Below are 19,989 nucleotides of genomic sequence, written 5' to 3'. Positions count from 1 at the left end.
AAAAAAGTTAGATTAATTAAGCTTTGTAGTAATGATTATTGCGAAACTAATCGGAGCTTCTCCTAAGCGTTTCTCAACAAAGTCGCCTATGGACAGTGAAGAAGTAATGCACATCATTTATTACATGCATCTTACATCATCTGGTATAGTAATCAATCGCTTGCATCACAGATTGTTACTTCACAGCACAATCAATAGTCTTCTAAGACTAAACGGATTCCGTTCAATCGTTTCTTTGTACACGAACATCGGCCAGCAATTAATTTCCGAAATCACCAAAACTGTCCTTTCATGACGGTCCTTGAACACCGATAACACCCTTCGTCGGCTTTAAGTACACACACCAAATAATCATTCTCATAGACTAGCGATAGAGCAGCATTCTCCGCGCGCATGGCATTCCGACGAGCCTGGCGTATTCCTCCACCTCGCGTTTCTCCTCACGCGTTTTCTGTGACGTCTTTCTGGCGTACTGTAGTCTGTACTTCTTATACGGCATCGCAATTCTGTTACATACTACCAGTACCTGAAGAAAAAAATGCTTCAGTGGAAACGAAAATTTTAACAATGTAATAAAACTTAGCGAATTTTACAGTTAAATTACTTTTAAATTTTGCTGGAAATAGCAAATGTCGAAAACTATGATCGCACTTTCACGAAAATTTTAACGACGTAATAAAACTTAGTGAATTTTACAGTAAAATTACTTTTAAATTTTGATAGAAATAGCAAATGTCGAAAACTATGAACACATGATCGCACTTTCGCGATAAAGGCGCGACAGCTGCTTGTAAAATTATCTCGGAAGATATACCTCATCAACGTCGTCGACCACACCGTTTTCGTCGATAGCGTCGGTTTCGTCGTTCAGACGGCTGTACTTGGCGATGTCCAGTTTGGCTAGGCAGGGTTCGATGTCGCGCCATACATATGTCTCCGGGCATAGAAGCTTCGACGGCTGCATTCTGGCTTTATATCGCATCTTCGGACACGTATGAATGTAAAAGCCCATGTAGTAGTATTTCAGATCGTTCGCAATCTTGTTGAGCTGTCTCGTTAGATAAATCTCTCGAAGAGAACTAGAAGCAATGCATTTATTCGGAATTGTAGCTAATCTGCGAATTTAATCACCTGTATCGCAATTAAATGTCTGTAAAAAAAAAAAGTGAGAACTATAAACCTAAAAGTTCCGAGAGAGAGTTGATTGTATGCCGGATCGTAAAAGAAGTACACGCTCGAGATGCACGACGGTAGAATGTCTATCACTCCCACCGCTATCAATTCGTTGTCCAACCAGTATTGCTCGTGAAAGGAACCGTATCCGTGAGGTGGTCCATTATCGGGTATCCATTCCTTTAAAATGTTACGTTACTTTAGAAGTTCCATTCCGTTTTATCTTCATAACGACTATTACGGATTAGCGGTCAAAGTTCTGAATGACATAATTTAACACTAAAACCGTCAAAGATGCTATTTTGGCTTCGCCATTATTTAAACTAATTATTTCTCTTTTCTTTTTTGTATTATACAGTATTTACAAAATTAAAAATATATGAGTATATATATTTTTCAAATAATTCTAATAATATAAATAAAATTAAAATAACGCAAAAATTAATTTATTTATTAAGCAAAAACAAAAACAGGAAATTGACCAAATTGACATCACCGACAGTTTTTTAGTGGAATATCATTGACGATTCTAGTTAGTGTTAAAAGACTTTGCGCTTTTGTAAAGCACAAGATAATATTTTTGCAACAATACTATGCATAAAAATGAATATTTCTACTCTGAGAAAGATTCTCAGTTATTTTCTGTACGGTTCGTAAACACGAAGAAATTAGATACAAAGTGTACCTGCAAGGGACTCTCCACAAGGAAGCTGACGAATGATTTTCGATCGCATTGCTTCGGTGTGTCGCCGTGAATCGTCATTTGATACTTTTTATAAAGACTCGCGCTCGTCTCAACAGTTTTCCCAAACTCATCCGACTTCACGCCCACCAATTTCATCTGACAAATTTAAAACGTAAAATTCTTGATGTAAAATTTTCAATGAATGACAGTAATAACATCCGACATGGAAATTACTATTGTCGAGCAACGATAACGCAATCATGAATTCCCTGTTTTGAGAGGCGAGGTCCACTTTGCTCCAATCATGTGACATTACTGTCTCCATATAGCACTCATTTGGCCATCGCGAGATCGCCAGCGTGACTGTCAACGTATCGCGAACATGACTGATGTAGAATTTCGAATAAAATTGATCAAATGCAGTAGAAAATAAAAGAAAAACATTGAATCAAAAGCGCATAACTTCTATCTAGATAGCCTTCTGCGCAACTTATCGCATAACAGGTGGCTTGTCTACAGATAATTTAAATCTAGAAATTACCTGTAGAGGCGACTTCACGAGAAATCTCTTGTACTGTTCCTCTGTGAGCTTTTCAAGCGGTACTCCGTGTATCGTGTTCTGATACTTTTTGTAAAGCTCATAAGATTCTTTCTTTGTCTTATGGTATTCGGAGCTCTTTGGCGCAGTTCGAACCAGTCTCAACTTACAAAAGTAAATAATTTATAGTAAAATACAAATCTCTATCTGGACAAGGAAGTGAATTGCTATCGTAGTAAGATAACATGTGAACTCGTTGTGAATTTATAACCAATTCGTAACATTGTAAGTTTATAACCAAATTGGAAAGGCGAGTAATGGAAAAATGATATGGATCGATTTCGTGATGCAATGCAGCTAAATAAATGTAAATATATAATAAATCCTAAATGTAAATATATTGAACTATCGATATAGAGCCAGCACTAAAACAACATTATTTAGCCAATATTGCTACAACTAAACTTTCGATTTGTTTTATTATCTCTAATATGATAAAAATTGGAGAAAAGAGGACCACACCGAAGAATGACACGTATAATAAGTAAGAATGTATACTATTCCATAAGTAATAAGAATAATTAGTTTTCTTGCACAAAGAAACGATTTCGGAGTTTAATCGTTGACATCACTTATTACCTCCAACTTCTTCAATCCAGTGTACACCTCCTCGAACAATTCCTCGAGAGTCTTAACACAATTCTGTTGCTTCTTTTCTGTCATGATCCTCTCAATTTCGCTCTGCGATTTACCTTGAGCCAACAACTTATTCTTCTTACGCTCTATGCGCAAGAGCTTCGCCTTCTTGCAAGGTACCACATCGGCGATGTCGTTTCTCACGTGCATGGTATTTTTGCCGCTGAAATTCGTTGGCTGCGCTCGAGCGCCGCCCGACACGGAAGTAGAATTCTTTGGAGTTTCTGTTTTCACGAGATTGACATTGAATCTTCCACTGATCTCATCGTCGACAGACAATACATTCAATTGCAATTCATCTTTCTTCGCTTTCATCAGATGCTTAGGATTTAACGCTTCTTCGTTGCTTATGTCTATAAATATTATAAAGCTAGTGAGTTAGTCTCTGAAAACGTTATACATTGTAGATGAAAAAAAATTTCTAAAAATTTTACCTATATTATCATGCTGATCTTCATTCGTACCTCCAGCATCGTCCTTTGTCAATTCATTATTCAGAAATTTAGTCATGCGCTTTAAAATCTTCTTCTGAGACTTTGATATTCTAAAATCTAGCGCTTCGCATCTAAAAATCATTATTCGTACATTGTTTAACGCATCGCTTTCAGTTCTGTTTTCTGTAACTCTCTTGGCAACAGCGTCGATATCGTCGTTGCACAGACATTATATATAATATATATAAAAACTGCGCGACGAAAATATAACAATACCAACATCATTGAGAGTTACAGAATAAGGCCCTTCTTTAAAGCCCAGCTTACTATATATGATGTGTTTAAGCAATACATCATATATACATATTACATCTCAAATTCAGGAATCAGGAATATTGCTCACTTGATAGTATATTGCGGACAGCAGGTCAGGTTCATTGTGGGTTTATAGCAGTACATACCGCTCCGCCTCCATCCCCTGTCTATCAAGCTCTGGTAGTCGTGCACCGTCAACATGTACGCCCACATACCTGCGCGACAAACGACGACTTATTGACGTTTGACTTGACATCGAAATAAAACTCAAACGTACGCCCGGTTGTTCCAGCTTCGAATAAACTGCGGTAATTTATTTGATGGATATTATAAATTACCACGCGGCTCATCCGAAGGATGGAACAACCGTGGCACCTTGAATCAGGTACTTATTTCGGTTTGTTTTTAACAGTTTTTTAACGAGAGAATGTAGACCGTTATTGTTACACAGAGTGACATGAAAATGGGACATGAAAATATCCGATACTCCGCGAAGCGAAGTGCATCAATGCGGTACAGCTCTCGCCGCTCTCACCGTGACTGAAATTCGTGTCGGGGTTCTTGCAGTAGCCGCATCGGTAGCCCTCGTTCTCCGCGAAATAGTTCACCATGCTGAATCGCCTGTCGGCCATCTCGACGATATTTCTTTGGGCCGCGCTCGGTTTTCGTTAATACTGCTCCAGGTTCCAGATTGCTACTATTTAGTGCCAACTACAAACGCGTTCGAGGCCTCATTCGCGTCTGAAGTCTTTATTGGATTCGTGTGCGAGCCACGGACTGAGGTGGACGTCTGTGGCCGAGTGGTTCCACGTTCTAGAATTTTCGCGCTGATTTAGTACTTCTTTACTTTCGGTATTCATTCATAACGTATTAGTATTATATCATTCGACTCTAAGAATCTGGGCGAATTAATACCCGTATAGGGAATAGGCCCATAAGAAAAGAAGAAAGAAAAGCGTCTGAAGTCGGGCACCTCGCGTTGTTATGACGCGACTAGATATAGGTTAAGATTCAAACTCACGTCGTCGCTCACATTATTTTCTTCTTCTTTTTTTGCTTAACGATTAATCCGAAATGAAGTTCTCTCAATAAAACTTCGATACGCCCAGGATTCTTTGAAGTTTCGATCGATAACTTTGAAGTGACAAAAGATTTGTCGAATAGTAAAGACAAGAACACCTCGTTGTCAGCTGGTCTTATATTACATAATGGCTCCTCTCTTCGGACGAGAATCAATCCGATCGATATCTTGCAGTAGTGTCGAACAGAAGGCTCATTTACGTTGTGCTAGATATTTTCTAATTTGACAAAATAAAATTAAGGACCATAGGAACGTTGTTGAGCACAGCTGTACGCAGCTCCGGACTCCAAACAGCTGAGAGCTCTGACTGAGTCATGACGTACGATTACGTACATAGATACGCGACTCGATCGTGAGTGCAAGTGCATATTAATGCGCATGACGATGTCCAGGATTCAGATTAGATTATTTGCAAAAACTTACATGTATTTCAAATGTAAGCAATACAGAAAATAAAAAAGGAGTTTTACGGATAATTTATACAGTATTCACTGTTAATTTTACAAATATACTAATATTTTATTATGATTATTTCTTACTTTAAACAACGATTTTATCATATTAATTTTTATTTTCAACAATGGCGTAAATAAAATATATATTATGCTAATTAAGTATATTTTTGATTTTTACAATAATGAGAATAATGTACGTAGATCTAATTGTTTTATCATGTTATTTAAATTTGCGGCCTATTCGACCATTCGACGCTCAGGATGAGATGATCGTAACCGTAACCATTTAGCACGTCGATCGCTTTCTGAGCGTCGGCCCTGTACCTGAAGTGAACATAAGCGAACCCTTTGCACAGGTTTCCAAGTTTCGTCTCTTTCGCGAGATACTGTTTTACCACCGACCCGAAGGGTCTGACGAGATCGTCCAGATCCGCGTCCGTCGTGCTCTGCGACAGATTCGCGATGCGTATGGCGAACGCGTCGTCACGTCGCTGCATCATTGAATCACCGCGTTTGCTCGCGCCATCGCGCATACCGGGCGGCACGTACTTCCCTCCTTCACTCTTGGCTTCAGACGCGAGCGATTTCTCGTCCGGTGCTAATTTTCCTGAAAGACAGAATTAATTTTAGCAGTTATATAATTTTACAAAAGTAAATTATTATGCATATCTGAAGTATCATTTTATTTTATATATACCTATATATATATATATATATAACTAAATTCTGGTTCGTATTTTTATCAATTGCACTCTTCTGCAACATATATAATTTAACTTTTATTACCACCAGTGAGAACTGCCGCGGTGTCTCTGTACGGGCACTTGGACGTCCAGTGATCGCCGTTGCAGTTACGGCACTTGACGACACCCTTGTCGCCCATATTTTTCAACCGGTCGAGGGAATCTTCCTCCACTTTGTTCTCCTCCTCCTTGCTGGATATAAATTGTACGACCACTTCCTCGCCAACGAGAGTGGTGGCCGGATTCGGACCCGGCCCATCGTCAGCGGAGTCGCCGAACTTTTTCCAATCTTTACGAGCGGCAATTGTTTTCGACACTATACGCCGCTCTATCTTGTAAGTGCATACAATCTTGACTCTCTTGTCCTCCTCATTGTATTTATATTCGGTATGAATTTTGAAGCCGTTCTCATAGACTGTGGAAGGTGGGGGTAATGTTCCCTCTTCCTCAACTTCATCAGCCCAACTGGACTTGATCTCGCTCTTAACTGGCATCTCTGCAAGTATATGCAATATTATGCAACATTTATATAGATATGTACAAAACACTAATTTTAAAGCGAATAAAATAAAGCGATTGAGATTAGGCGAGTTTAAGCTGCAGGCAATTAAAGCGACTCTATAGGCCTGTTCGCCGGGCCTGAACATGATTGGTTAACTTCACCTGGTAAGAACCAATCACGTTCAGTCGTTGATATAATCAACTCCCCTGCATTAGTAATTAAAGATTCCTAAAAATTGTGCCTTCATTTTATTTGTCAACAATTTTCACATGAGCGGGCTCATGTAAAATCAACGAAATCAATTAAGGTGGTTTTATCGCCAACTCGATATAGTGTGACGTTGTCACACAAACGTCACACAATCACTAACTTTTGACTGGGACTTGCATGATAATGAAAGAAGCACCATGTTACACCATCAACATAGCTAAACTCTGCATGTAAACTCGTGATATGTTCGGAAAATACAAAGATCAAGAAAATGCCGCGTTAAAGGAATAAAATCGCAAAAATCGTCATTGGTCTACTCTTACCGTAGGAATTAGACAGCTGGCCGTAGACAGATTATTCAGATCGAAACACAGACTACATATAACGAAACGAAGATCAAAATGGAGGAATCCGTGATGTCCCGGTAGTCCCGATAGTCTGCTGATATCTTCGACGATATCTTCGATCATTCTCAAATCACATGATGAAAATAAGCTGCGTATGCGCGTGTGAGGTATGCAGCCAATCAGCACTGACTCTGTGTCACTTGACGAATGGCCTACTTTGAGGGCCTCTTTCACCGATCTCCCAGTAATGTCCATTTCTACCAATGTAGGTTAACTTCAATCTCGATTTTATTTACTTTTTATCTTTTTCTAATTCTTAAAACTAGAAAAAGATACAGAGCAAGTTAAACCCGAATTAAAGTTAATCTACATCGGTAGAAACGGACATAAAAATAATAGAAACGGACCGTCGACTCGGAGTCGGATCGAGTCAACAAATCGAAAACGAGCTATCGATTCTCAAACAATCGAATCGGAATCTCGCATCACTGGACTAGTAAGTCTAGTATCTTCAGAAACGATTCTCGAAATGTAACCGGCTTGGCATACCTAACCTATTAAACTTGTGGCTATCCGTGATTCGTGTGATTGGCGATAAAAGAGTTAAAAAATTAATTTGGAGAGTTATATTCATGGTAAAATTCATGGCAAAATAGGTAAAATTATTTAATAAATACTTATTTCGATACTTAAAGTATAAAAAATCCAGTTGTATTAATAACTTCGATAAGTTCAAAAGGCTTCTTATTTTTAAGAAACCCTCCCCTCCCCCCTAACCCTAGAAGAATAATTATTTATTGCAAGTGGATATTTGGGGGCAAATCTCCTTAGAAGTTTTTTTAGATAGTCGGCCGACAATCGTAGGATGGAGAGATTGGAGAGCTCCGGCGAGAGTTCGTCGAACAATCAGCAGGCACCTGCGCGCGGCGAGAGAGTGAGCGCTTCTTTTTAGTTTCATTTTTACAAAATTCATTACCGAGGCATCGTTCGAGCGCGCTATCAGCTGTTACATCAATCTGTCCTTGTTTCTCATTTAACGAACAATGCCAATAGAATGAAGTAACGTTGACAGTGCGCTCCCCGCCGAAGCCTGAGGAAAAGAGATCAGAGAAGAGAGTTAATTGTTCGCGTTTCCAATTTGCAGAAGGGTACACGGGGCTCGAGGCAGCGGGCTGTGGATAACCTGAGCAAGAAGTTCCTGAGGAACTTCGATCCAGAGCACAGCGAGCGGGAGAAGCGCAAGCTGCATCGTCGATTGTACCTCAGCTACAGGAAGCACCTGTACAATGACTCAGGCGTATTCATACAGACATCGGACGACCTCTGTGATTGCTTAAGCCTGAACTGCCCTGGATGCCATTTACCGTGCCCTAAATGCTCCTCGCCAAAGTGCGCCCACGATTGCAGGTAAACTTTTTATGGAATTTTCCATATCTAGCGAAAGGCCTGTGGGCCTTGATTGTGTCACACAACTTGGTGAAAAATAAGCGAATTTACTTTAGAACATTTCAAATGCTGTGCGGAGGTTTTTATAACATTTTATAAAAATAGAGTGAAAATGACATCTGAAAACTTTAAAATTTTTCTCCATTGTTACAAAATGTGGAATATTAATCCACTGCTGCGGCAAGTTCTTCATTTATAATCTCATTTGATCAACATACAGTGAATTTGCTTACTTTTTGTAATTTTCACCAAATTGTGTGATACACATTCGAACTCTTTGCCTCGTTTATTACACGAAGTAATCCATTACGTGTCGTGACTGTCAGGAATAATCGCAAATGGACCTATGACACAATCCAATGCGAAGGGACCGATGTCGTGGCAAAAAATCCACTGTTAAAAGAGCCTGAAACGAAGTGAGAATGTAAAAACACGCGAACGTGCGTATCTGTAAGTATCTGTATAAAATACCGCAATTAGTATTACGAGATTCTTATTTTATTACTCTTATATAAACTGCGTATTTACATAATAAGCGAAAGTGAACTTAATAAAGTCTTAAAATGCTGCAAAGGGGAAATGTGGTTTTGTTTACATTTACACGTCTTCTTCATGTTTACCAATGTGTAAATTAACTTTAATCTCGGTTACTTTTAATTACTTCTTATCTTTTTTTTAAAATAAGAATTACAAAAAGATGAAGATTAAATTAAACCGAGATTAAAGCTAATTTACATTGGTAAAAAGAAACATCAGACCGAGTCTTCCAGTACGTCACATAACATGTGAATATTATTTCTCGTTATTTAATCGAGCATCCTATATTGTGAGGAAAGTGGTATTTGCTATTGTGATTGCATGGTGAGATAATTATAATTAGAAGCCTTACGATTTAGGAGCATCTTTTTTACAATTATTACTGCTATAATGTTAGTAATAATTATTATATTTATAGTTCAATCAAACAAATATACAGTATATGCAACTATGTAGCTGGTACCGAAAATGATTACAGTTAAATTATGATAATTAGTATATCTTTTTTTTCCGCGGTGTCCACATAGGATGGAAACCGTCTGGTAATTTCGCCAGATTTAATTTTCGGTACATAAATCTCCGCGCTGAGATCTCGGCGCTCAATATCAAATTGATTTTGTTGAGATTACACGTTCCATTCTCTTTGATATCGACAACAGATCGACTTCGTTCGAAATTATAAACGTCAAATTAATAAAAACACGATTCGTAACTCGCGCCTATGATGCACCCTCGCGTGGTCACGTCACTGCTGCCATACACACGCACACACTCTCGCGCGTTTATGTCACTCTCATACACACATACAAATGCACACACGGAAGCGTTATTGATTTTCGCGCGGCGCTTTTGGCGGCGATGCGCGCACACGTCGCGCGCACACCCACACCACGTATACGCGCGGAGGGCGCGCGCTTCGTTTTTCGTCCGCGAGATCGTCTCGAAGTTGGCGCGATCCCGGGAAAAGAAAGGTGAAGAAGGAAGCGACCGGGAGCACGATCAGTGTCGATCGCGAGGGTAGTCGCGGGACGCGACCTCGATCGGTGCGTAAAAAAAAAAAATTGATAAATAAATAAAGAACGCGGCACGGGGCGACGTGAGTCCCGGCCGTTCTCGCGGCCCGCGTTTATACGAGAACCCGCCGGAACCCCCGCGCGCACGGGTTAAAGCCGCTTACGCGCGAAGGTAGCCGCGGCCCGCCACCGCCGCGCGCGACGAGCGGGACGGGACTCCAGGGGGGTTGACGTTCGGGAGGTTCGCGCAGCGCCTAGTTCGCCGCGTCGCGTCGGTTCGCCGCGATTCCGTAAAACGGGCGTAACGGTGACGCGTATAAAAACGGGGCAACGGGTAGAGAGACGAGGAAAGCAGGAGCGTCGTCCGTTCGGTTTCGAAGAGCCGCGGTGTCGGCGGACGTACTCACGCACGCACGCACGCACGCACGCACGCAAGTACGCACTCACGCACGCGTACGCAGCCAGCGGGAGTGTGACGCGACGCGACGTGACGTGACGCGACCCGACGCGACGCTCCGCGCGCGGGTAAAAGAACGGAGCGGAGCGATCCAGCGCGCGAGCGACTCGCCGAGGAAGTCGTCGTCGATCGCCACACGAGAGCGCGCGGCCGAGTGCGTGGCCCGCCTGCGGAAACCGAGGAAGAGGGATATAAGCCTGCGAGGAGCTCCTCCGTCGCTCGACCGCTCTACGGCAGGTTTTCCCATCTTGTCGATACCATTCTCTTCTCTCTGTCTCGCTCTCTCTCTTTCTTACTCGCTCCGCGACCGCCCTTCGCCCTACGACGAATCCCGCCGTCGCCGCGCCGCGCCGTCCTCGTCCTGGGGGGCGACGCGACATCCGTGACGTTGGCCGCGAGTGCCCCGTGTCGCGATCGCGACCGACGTCGCCGCTATATATATATATATATATATATCGTCGATACCGACGGAGAGATACGGGTCTCACGATCTCCCCGGGGTTAGTGTTGCACCGCCTCGCTGGGTCCGTTTCCCTCCCGTTGACCGCGTTTCGCTTCACCCTTCCCCGTAGCTCCGAGGTGCTCCGAATCGGAGCAGGCTCGTAATTTGTTTCGATTTCGAAAAGTGCTGCACAGAACCGCGTCCGGGCGGTGAAAGTAGCGCGCGCCTAACCGTGAGTTATATTGTCGTTTTTCATTTTACAACAACCCGCAAGGTTCTCCAATTGTTGTAGAGAGCCCGATCGTGACTCTCTATTATATATATTCGGACTCCGGGATTGTCGGTCTCTCGCGGGGAGGACGAGTCCCGACCCGCGCCGCGAAACGTCGCGTGTTCGATGACCGTCGATCGGGGCGAGAATCGCCAGGAACCGATCCGTCGTCCGCGTGCGAACCGCGTCGCGCGGTGGAGGTTTGGTCATCGCGCCCCCGCGCTCGCCCGGCGAGGGTGTGCGATGTGGCAGTCAAAGTATATGTGTATTCCGACCGGCGAAACGCGATATCGCGGTCGTGTATCAATATGAGCGATGTCGCGAGCTTGCGTGATCCGAAACGGTGATGGTAACTCAAGGGTTGGAATCCGACGAGGTCGATCGGGGGGAGAGGATAGGAGGGTGGGGAGGGGGTGGCACGGCAACGATATTTTCTCACGGATGGGACGAGATACTTTTCTCTCTCTGTCTCCCCCCCTCCCTTCCCCCCCCCTCTCTCTCTCTCTGTCCCTGTGTCTTCGCGATATTCATCGAGACGAGTATAATTTGAGGATAACATCGTAACGATCGTGAGTCAGAGTTGGTATTTTCGGTGGCTCGCGCGATTGTTCTTGTAATTTCAGCGAATTTACGTTTCGATGTCGTACGCAAGAGTAGTCCCTTTGGTTTCTACCTATACAAATACAACAATTGGCAGGAGCAAAGTGTATTTAACATTCGTGCACAGCGTCGAAACTCGAAATTGAAATTTGTCAAAAACTTGGAAAACTTTGATCGTCCTGCCCATAAAATTATTCTTATTTTTGATAGAGCGCGACTTTTTTTTATTTGAAACGATAAAATTTGCGGAATCCTGGATTTTTCTCTAATTTTAACTGATTTACGCTAGTTGAATTTTTCGGCTAGTTTGATTTTTTATCGTTACGCGAAAAGAACGATATTTGTTAAAGCATCTAAAAAAAATTTAGATAGATTTGAAAATAATTTTATTGGATCGTCAAAATAATTATGTAGAAAACTCAAGCACGATGAGCGATGTTGCAAAAAAAAAGTTTTGATATTCTAGCAACCAGTTTGAGAGTAATTATTTTGGCAGTCCAACAAAATTATTATTTGTAGATCTAACTAAATTTTTAGACACTTCAGCAAAACCGTTCTTTCCGTATATGGGTCCATTCTCTCTTTCTCCTTCTTATTTCTGCAGCCATTAAATTCCTGATTTTTCTGAATTAAACTACTTTTGCGGAGAGAGAAAATCATCCAGTTCAGTTGCACCTTCCGTGCTTTGTGTCTTTTCTTCTTCTCGGCATTTAATCTTAAATTCACAAAGTGCAGAGAAACGTGCAACTAAACGAACCTGCTTCCGTTTCTCTTCAGAGATCTGTTTTTCCTAGCTTTAAGAAAAGTACACTTGAAACGAAACAAGTGTATTCGGACCGCGTCGAGCGGAGAGAGGGAAAGAAATGAGGGATTTATGGGGAAACGTAGATGGTACAAGTGGAAAGAACAGACTTTTTGCAGACGGCTCGCGGAGGACGATGATGGTTGCGTTACGGTAGAGAAGGCAGTTTTGCAACTGTCGTAAAATTCTTTAATACACGGAAAGAACGATTTTGTTAAAAGGTCTAAAAATTTTGCTAAATACAGAACAATTTTGCTGGATTCAGATCTGAAAATAATTCTTGTTTAATCATCAAAATAATTTGTTGGAAAGTTAAAAACTATAAGCATTGCAGCTATAAAACGTTTTGATATTCTATAGCAATCATTGTGACTTTCCAACAAAATTATTTTTTGATTATTGAATAAAAATTATTTTCAGATCTGAATCCAGCAAAATTGTTCTTTCTGTGTATGATTGATTTAATACATCTATTTAGATCCGTCAGAAACTGAAGATAAGAATTAATCATATTTGATTAATTTATATATGATTAATTCTTGCCTTCAGTTTCTGACAAATCTAAATATATAATGTATTATCAATTATATTAAAGAATCTCACACGGAAAGAATTTTTCTGATTTTGCACGGAAAGAACAATTTTGTTGAAAGGTCTAAAAATGTTTGCTGAAAACAAATCTGAAAATAATTTTTTGTTAAATCATCAAAATAATTTGTTGGAATGTTAAAACTGATAAGCATTACTATAAAACGTTTCGATATTCTAGCAATTATTTTGACTTTTGCATAAAATAATTTTGATTATTGAACAAAAATTATTTTCAGATCTGGATCCAGCAAAATTGTTCTTTTCGTGTGCTGAAAGATTGAAAATTTTGCTCAATACAGATCTGAAAATAAATTATGTTGGCATATCGAAAAAAAAAATTTGATGTTCTAACAACCATTTTCAACATCATTTTTTTGACGATTCAACAAAATTTATTTTCAGATCTGTGTCCAGCAAAATTTTCAATCTTTCAGCAAAATCAGCAAAAATTCGTTCTCTCCGTGATAAAGTTCTTTTTTTCTGAACGTAGCCGTTTATTGTATGTCTTGGCATAACAATATAAGTAGCAAGATTTAAGATAAGTAACAGCATTTAGCATGCCGTTTAAGGGTGCAATCTGTTTGACGAACGATGCATCATGAAACGGAATGCACCCTTAAATGGCAAACGAGTCACTTCCGAGAGTTCCAAAATGGCAGTCTTACGCTCTCAAGAATTCTCGATTTCAGTTAATTAATATAAACTTGCTTGCCGTTCGAGGCTTTCTTTGCCGTTTGCATTTTTCCACGTGCCCCGGCCTTTTTTGGAGTCTAAAACACAGATACGTTTGTACGATTCGGAACACGCAAGCGTGAAATACATAAAATCCGGTGATTGTGCGGGGAGATGTAGGAGAAAAGAGGCACAACAACCAAGAACAGACCCGCATGAGGCGCGCGAAGGACGGGGGCGGAAGGGTGGGACGAAGGGGGAGGAAGGCGCATACGGTCGGATGCGGTTTCGTGGGTGTCGTCATCGGGAGGAGTATACGTCACGAGATATGCGCGGAAGGACGGACGGATATAACCTTTCGTGGGTTCAGATTATTAACCGCGTGGGCGAAGCGCAGAGCAGAGAGCGTGGCGTTGCGCGTCTATATACATGGGGTGTCTCATTACCATACCGGATGTCCTCTTCCGCCTCGCGGCTTCGGCACGGATGACTTGGCTGACCTGGGAGTCGATTCTTCCTCGAGGAGAGAAAGAGCATCGAGATGCCCACGCTGACAATTCGGAGGAAAAATAATACATACAGATACGGTATCCTGCAGTTATACATAGTCTCTGTGAGAGAATTTGAAGCTAGATTAATTCAGAAAATCACAACGCGCGCTAATTAGGACCGGAAGGGTCAAGCGAGGTCGCCGCTCGAGTATTTTCCGCCGAGGGGAAGAATCGTCTCGCCCGCGAGAGCGATCGGCTGCGGTCGGGAAAGGACATCGGCGCGGTGCGCGGTGGTATCGGGACATCTGGTATAACTTGTGGTGTGTGTTGTGTGCGGCAGGTCGGGCGGTGTGATCGAGGAGGGTGATCGTCTCGCATACACGCACGCATACGCACCCCCCTCTCTCTCGTCTTGTGTCGTCTCGTCTCGTCTCGTCTCATCCCCCCCCGTCTCATCGTCCTCTGCACACTCTACGCGGACCCCGAGCGCCGGGGGTTTACGTCGCCGGGACGGCAGATGTCAGGATGCCGGAGCAGAGCAACGACTATCGCGTGGTCGTGTTCGGGGCGGGCGGCGTCGGCAAGAGTTCCCTCGTGCTGCGCTTCGTGAAGGGGTCCTTCCGCGAGTCTTACATACCGACCATCGAGGACACTTACAGACAGGTAAGCGAGTGATGTACGCGCATCCTACGATTCTATTTTTTTTCTCCCCTTTTTTTCTCTCAAACGGACGGCGTGCTTAAGCACGGCAACCGACCGCGCGTTCCTCTCGATATCCGTAACACGTGTATTATTAATTAATTTTATTAATTGACCGGAAATAGCTCGATCGCTCTTCAATGGAAAGAAAGTTAACTGAAATTTAGCCGATTCTATCTCCCCTCTCTCTCTCTCTCTTCTTGACGAAGATGAGACAAAGAACTAATCAGATGGTCGAATCAATCGAAGTAATCCCGTATTTTTTTTTTGCCATGAAATTCTATCGATTAATGCTTGTGTGCCACGCCATAAGTTCACACGATTGAGTCATTCGTGTTTTCTCGGTATACACGATTGAGTCATTCATACGTCAGCTGAAATTAGTTATAACGTTTACAGGGTATATGGAACACTTTTACCCTATATACAATTTTTTTTTTAATACACACACAGATATTTCCTAAAAATGTAAAGTATATATCTAAAAAATGATGCAACTTTTGTAAAAGCGATGAAAATTAATTCAGACACAAATAACCCATCGCGTGCAATAAAGGGCTGGAAAATCATTCTCTTTGTATTAAAAGTTAATTATGCATGGACTGTATATTAAGTGCGTAGGAATAATACAACCGTGCTCGCGGAGGCTATCGTGCGGCTTGCAATTGTGTTTTCATTAGTAGTTAACCTTTCGTGAAACTGCAGGCATAACGACGCGTTCGATATACGCGCTTATTATCCCCCTTTATCGATTTCGACTCGCGGAAAAATTCGTCGGAGGCGCCTTCGTCACGCGCCACGTGCTGCCGCAACGAAATTGACAGATCGGCGGCCACCTACTAAGCCGCTAATTATAGAATCCGTGCAAAGCGGACTTTATGCATGCGGCGCGCATCGGATACGCGCGGGCACGTAGATATCAATTTCCGCGGGAGCCGAGATTTCAGCGATTTAATCGGATGTCCCTCCCGCGCGCGCATCGCGCGCATCGCCACCGCGGGATCGCGATAACTCCTGGCCGTTTGCGAATTTAATATATACCCCGCGCGCATCCGGCCTGATATAATATAATACCGGGGACTGACGTACGCGCGAGCAAAAACATTAAATTTGCAAGTGGCTGCAGTGGCAGCGACGCTCGAGGATATCCGGCAGCGCTCGCCGGTAAGCCGACAGCGGTGAGGTAGAATTAGCGGTAATAATACACGCTAATCGCAGAAATGCATGTCAAAGGCGCACGTCACTGACTATCATGACCATTTTACGTTTCGCGCGTCGCGAAAGGAGCATCGCGTATATGCACGAGTTAACCCTTAGTACACACGATCATTTTCCGGTCTTTTAACTACACACAGATGGGTCTTTGAAGTCTGAAGTTAATTTTCATCATTTTTACAAGAGAGGTACACCAAAATTATTAAGTAATTTTTATCATATATTTCAACATCTTTGAGAAGTATATTTATACAGTTGTGTATTAAAAAAAATTTATGTAAATATTATAACTAACAGCAGATTTACAGCAGACACGAATGACCCAATCTCGTGTGTACTGAGGGTTAATTACGTGCTATGACACGTCGCGTGTCACGGCATGTGGTCAAAGAGAATGACAGGTGGTCAGAGAGAATGACAGATTGTTTAACGCTAGAAGTATCAACGTTTCTTACACACTAAAAGGACTAAGCGAATAAATTATTATAAAAATAAAGAGAGTGATGAAAAATTAACTATTTTATCAATATCTATATTTTATTAATATAAAGAACATATATCAAATATAAAATCAATAATTGAATTATGGAAAAGTCAAAAAATGTCAGAATCTTTTATATAAGAGAGAAATATAATAATACTAATCTTCAAAAATAAAAATGGTTACTAATAACCGCTTGGCATTTGTGTGTGAGTGTGTGTGTTAAAGTATCTACTAAAAGCATCGACATTTCTTATAAATCAAAGACATAAATTACTTTGAAAATATAGAAAATGTCAAATCAAATATTTTATTAATATATCTAAAAGATATGATTAAAAGTTATAAATTTCAGAATCCCATCTTCTTTATAAGAGAAATATTAATCTAAAAAAAAAAATAGAAAAGTTCAATAATGATCGCTTGGTATTTCTAGCGTTAAATCATATCAGCTCTATAGTGGTGCTGCCGGTTTATGGAAAATCGAGATTTTCTCCGTACGAGATACAAGGTTCTCATGGTTCTTCATCGATACCTACGCCACGCGCATGGCACACGTGTGAATTACTCGTCGATGTTGCTCGTCGGTCTTGAATTATTCGTACAAGCGCAGGTGAAAGCAACGTGGCTTGCGACATAATGTCTCGATTATATCGGCCGTCCGCCGCGCGTTGTACAACGGTTTCGTAAACGAATTTCGTGTGACTATTGATTGATACGTATAATAGATGTACATACACACACACAGACGCACACATATATATATCCGTAAATTTTAACAGAGACGCACGGCGCGCACGTTGTGTGCGTGCGCGTGTGTGTGTGTATTTTGTATAACACAAAGGCACACAATGACGATGCTGGTGGGACTCTCGCTGTGTGCGCGACGAGAAGTGTCACCGATGGGAGTCGCGCGGGCGTTTCCGATTTAGCTCGACTCGACGCTGTTCAAAATCGAGACGTATGTAAAATGTCTAGACGTCATTAAGACGGCTGAGAGTCTTAATGGCGTCTTTCAACCGTCTCACGTCCCGATTTTGGACACGCGCGCTGAGTCCGGGGATTCGACGTTCGCCAGCCTGCCTCGACTCGACTCGGCGTGCAGCTGAGTCAAGTCGAATCGGGTCGAGCATGTAATCGGAAATCGCGGTCTCTCTGGAAATCGAGAGACCCGTAGTCGCGCGACGTACCCAAGTCAACGTACCGCATTACCGGTAATTTCAGGTGATAAGTTGCGACAAAAACATATGCACACTTCAAATTACGGACACAACGGGGTCCCATCAGTTTCCCGCTATGCAGCGGCTCTCCATAAGCAAAGGTCACGCCTTCATCTTGGTGTACTCGGTGTGCTCACGGCAAAGCCTCGAGGAGCTACGACCGATCTGGGCCGTGATAAGGGAGCTCAAGGGTCAAGATATCTCGCAGATACCCATTATGTTGGTAAGAACTCAATCGCAACCCTCCTTTCCCATTTGTTTCAGTTCTCCCCGATGCCGAAGTATCGGCAGCAAACACGAACTTATACGCTCTCTTCCGCGTTTCTCGTTTAATATTTAATAAATACGTCATCTCGCTTATCTCGCGAATTTTCGCAATAATAACTCAGATAATCACGAAAAATATTCCTGAACGGGTGATATTGTTTCACGCTTATGTCTTTAAAACTCGATAGAAGGTGCTCGTCGAGTACCACGATGTCTACATTAAATTTTATTGTGCAATCACTCAGTATCGATATTTTTACTGACAATGAGAGAAAAAAATGGTTGCAATTACTATAATTTAATTATAATTTTATATAGTTATTTTGAATACATATATTTATACATATAGTTTTATACATATATTTATAGCTACTTTAACTATGCAAATTATGTTTCAATTGCATTACGATTATCACAACTATGATATGCATTCATGCAACTGTATATTGTGAAAATATGATTGTTTTTTTATTTTTTATTTTACACATTTTTTAAATTATTATTATCACGCAAATAGTGAGCGAATGTTAAGAAAATAATTATATTCTCTTTAAGTGCGATTTCATTTATTATATAAAAATGTTTACTTTATTTGTCCAATTTAAAGATATCGAAATATCTCTAATGCCTGTTTTACTTGAAATTATCATATAATACAATTTTTTATATTTATAGTTGATGAAACTGATAAATATAATATATGGCTATTAATTAATATAGCAATAATGACTAGAAAAATGGAACTTATAATTATTTTATTATGAAGTTATATTCACAAGTACCAAACATTTTTTTCTCAGTGTAATAAATTTAAAAAAATTGTTTATCGATGGCATATACATACATATATCAGTGCTTTTTCGTTGTTTTGAAATCGGGATAAAAAAGGATTAGCTTTACAAATTTGGAATCATCTGACAACCTTCAAAGATAAAAAGGAACAGAATTTTTTAAAAAACTAAGCATTGCGAATCGACGTGTTCGGTTTCTTTCCTCTCGTTAAGTTTGATTGACCCTCGGTTTAATTTGGCTTCCACAAAAGAGAATTTCCATTCCTGCATGAAACCCACTCGCTCGTTTTTCGAGCTTCTTCTTTCGGTGGTCGTTTTCTTGCGCGACTCAGCGGTTCCATCGTTGATTCTAACGCCCCAGGTTGGGAACAAGTGCGACGAGAGCCCGTCGGTGCGCGAGGTGTCGATGAGCGAGGGCGCGGCCGAGGCGGCTAACTGGGGCTGCGGCTTCCTGGAGACCTCCGCCAAGACGAATCACAACGTGGACGCCCTGTTCCGGGACCTGCTCACCCTCGAGAAGAATCGCTCGGTCTCGTTACAGCCGGTGCAGAGCAACAACGCGATAAGACTCAAGGAGAAGTGTGCCGTTATGTAAAAAAAAAAAAAAAGAAAACAAAAATTCTCCGATCCGCAGTCGCGTTATGTACGTCGCGTTCCGACGACGCGACACCGTGCGATCGCCCCCCTTTGGCGAGGCCCTCCTCTTCCGACTTCCGGGAGCGCGCTGCATCCCCGCGTCGTCCACAGCGAAACGAGAGGGGGGACCTCGTCGCTACCCGCGCCGAATGATATCCCAAGCCGGTTTCGCCAACGAC

General features: G+C 41.7%; 4 protein-coding genes across 12 annotated transcripts; 2 read left to right on the top strand and 2 right to left on the bottom strand.

Moving 5' to 3' along the window:
• Window positions 1–16: 16 nt before the first annotated feature.
• Window positions 17–5,233, bottom strand: LOC105462559 (arginyl-tRNA--protein transferase 1). 5 transcript variants are annotated; one of them, XM_011709245.1, is made up of 10 exons: window positions 4,863–5,233; window positions 4,377–4,654; window positions 3,930–4,056; window positions 3,527–3,657; window positions 3,036–3,445; window positions 2,400–2,561; window positions 1,859–2,014; window positions 1,181–1,353; window positions 815–1,079; window positions 17–526 (listed from the first exon to the last, which is right to left on the bottom strand). In XM_011709245.1, the coding sequence occupies exons 2-10, from the start codon at window positions 4,471–4,473 to the stop codon at window positions 365–367; spliced, it is 1,683 nt and encodes a 560-aa protein (XP_011707547.1). In that variant the 5' UTR covers window positions 4,474–4,654; window positions 4,863–5,233; the 3' UTR covers window positions 17–364. The 5 variants fall into 5 exon arrangements, with proteins under 5 accessions (XP_011707547.1, XP_011707548.1, XP_011707549.1 ...); XM_011709246.1 differs by having other exon boundaries at window positions 4,875–5,233; XM_011709247.1 differs by having other exon boundaries at window positions 5,021–5,233.
• Window positions 5,234–5,486: 253 nt separating this feature from the next.
• On the bottom strand, window positions 5,487–7,444 carry LOC105462558 (eukaryotic translation initiation factor 3 subunit G-like). Its single transcript, XM_011709244.1, has 3 exons — window positions 7,156–7,444; window positions 6,164–6,616; window positions 5,487–5,984 (listed from the first exon to the last, which is right to left on the bottom strand). Exons 2-3 carry the CDS (start codon window positions 6,612–6,614, stop codon window positions 5,602–5,604), a joined length of 834 nt encoding a protein of 277 aa, XP_011707546.1. The 5' UTR covers window positions 6,615–6,616; window positions 7,156–7,444; the 3' UTR covers window positions 5,487–5,601.
• A 232-nt stretch (window positions 7,445–7,676) lies between these two features.
• On the top strand, window positions 7,677–9,205 carry LOC105462557 (ARL14 effector protein-like). 4 transcript variants are annotated; one of them, XM_011709241.1, is made up of 4 exons: window positions 7,677–7,835; window positions 8,023–8,113; window positions 8,324–8,586; window positions 8,952–9,205. In XM_011709241.1, exons 2-4 carry the CDS (start codon window positions 8,045–8,047, stop codon window positions 9,043–9,045), a joined length of 426 nt encoding a protein of 141 aa, XP_011707543.1. In that variant the 5' UTR covers window positions 7,677–7,835; window positions 8,023–8,044; the 3' UTR covers window positions 9,046–9,205. The 4 variants fall into 4 exon arrangements, with proteins under 4 accessions (XP_011707543.1, XP_011707542.1, XP_011707545.1 ...); XM_011709240.1 differs by having other exon boundaries at window positions 8,014–8,113; XM_011709243.1 differs by having other exon boundaries at window positions 7,984–8,113.
• Window positions 9,206–10,067: 862 nt separating this feature from the next.
• LOC105462556 (GTP-binding protein Di-Ras2) lies at window positions 10,068–19,782 on the top strand. Of its 2 annotated transcripts, none has more exons than XM_011709238.1 (4): window positions 10,068–10,205; window positions 14,842–15,164; window positions 18,121–18,339; window positions 19,536–19,782. In XM_011709238.1, the coding sequence occupies exons 2-4, from the start codon at window positions 15,027–15,029 to the stop codon at window positions 19,767–19,769; spliced, it is 591 nt and encodes a 196-aa protein (XP_011707540.1). In that variant the 5' UTR covers window positions 10,068–10,205; window positions 14,842–15,026; the 3' UTR covers window positions 19,770–19,782. The 2 variants fall into 2 exon arrangements, with proteins under 2 accessions (XP_011707540.1, XP_011707539.1); XM_011709237.1 differs by lacking the exon at window positions 10,068–10,205 and adding an exon at window positions 10,613–10,865.
• Window positions 19,783–19,989: the final 207 nt, after the last annotated feature.

Source organism: Wasmannia auropunctata, unplaced genomic scaffold (assembly GCF_000956235.1).
Source record: "Wasmannia auropunctata unplaced genomic scaffold, wasmannia.A_1.0 LD336097.1, whole genome shotgun sequence".
NCBI lineage: Eukaryota > Metazoa > Arthropoda > Insecta > Hymenoptera > Formicidae > Wasmannia > Wasmannia auropunctata.
Note: the sequence above shows the minus strand (reverse complement) of the source record. Positions and strands in the feature narration are given on the sequence as shown.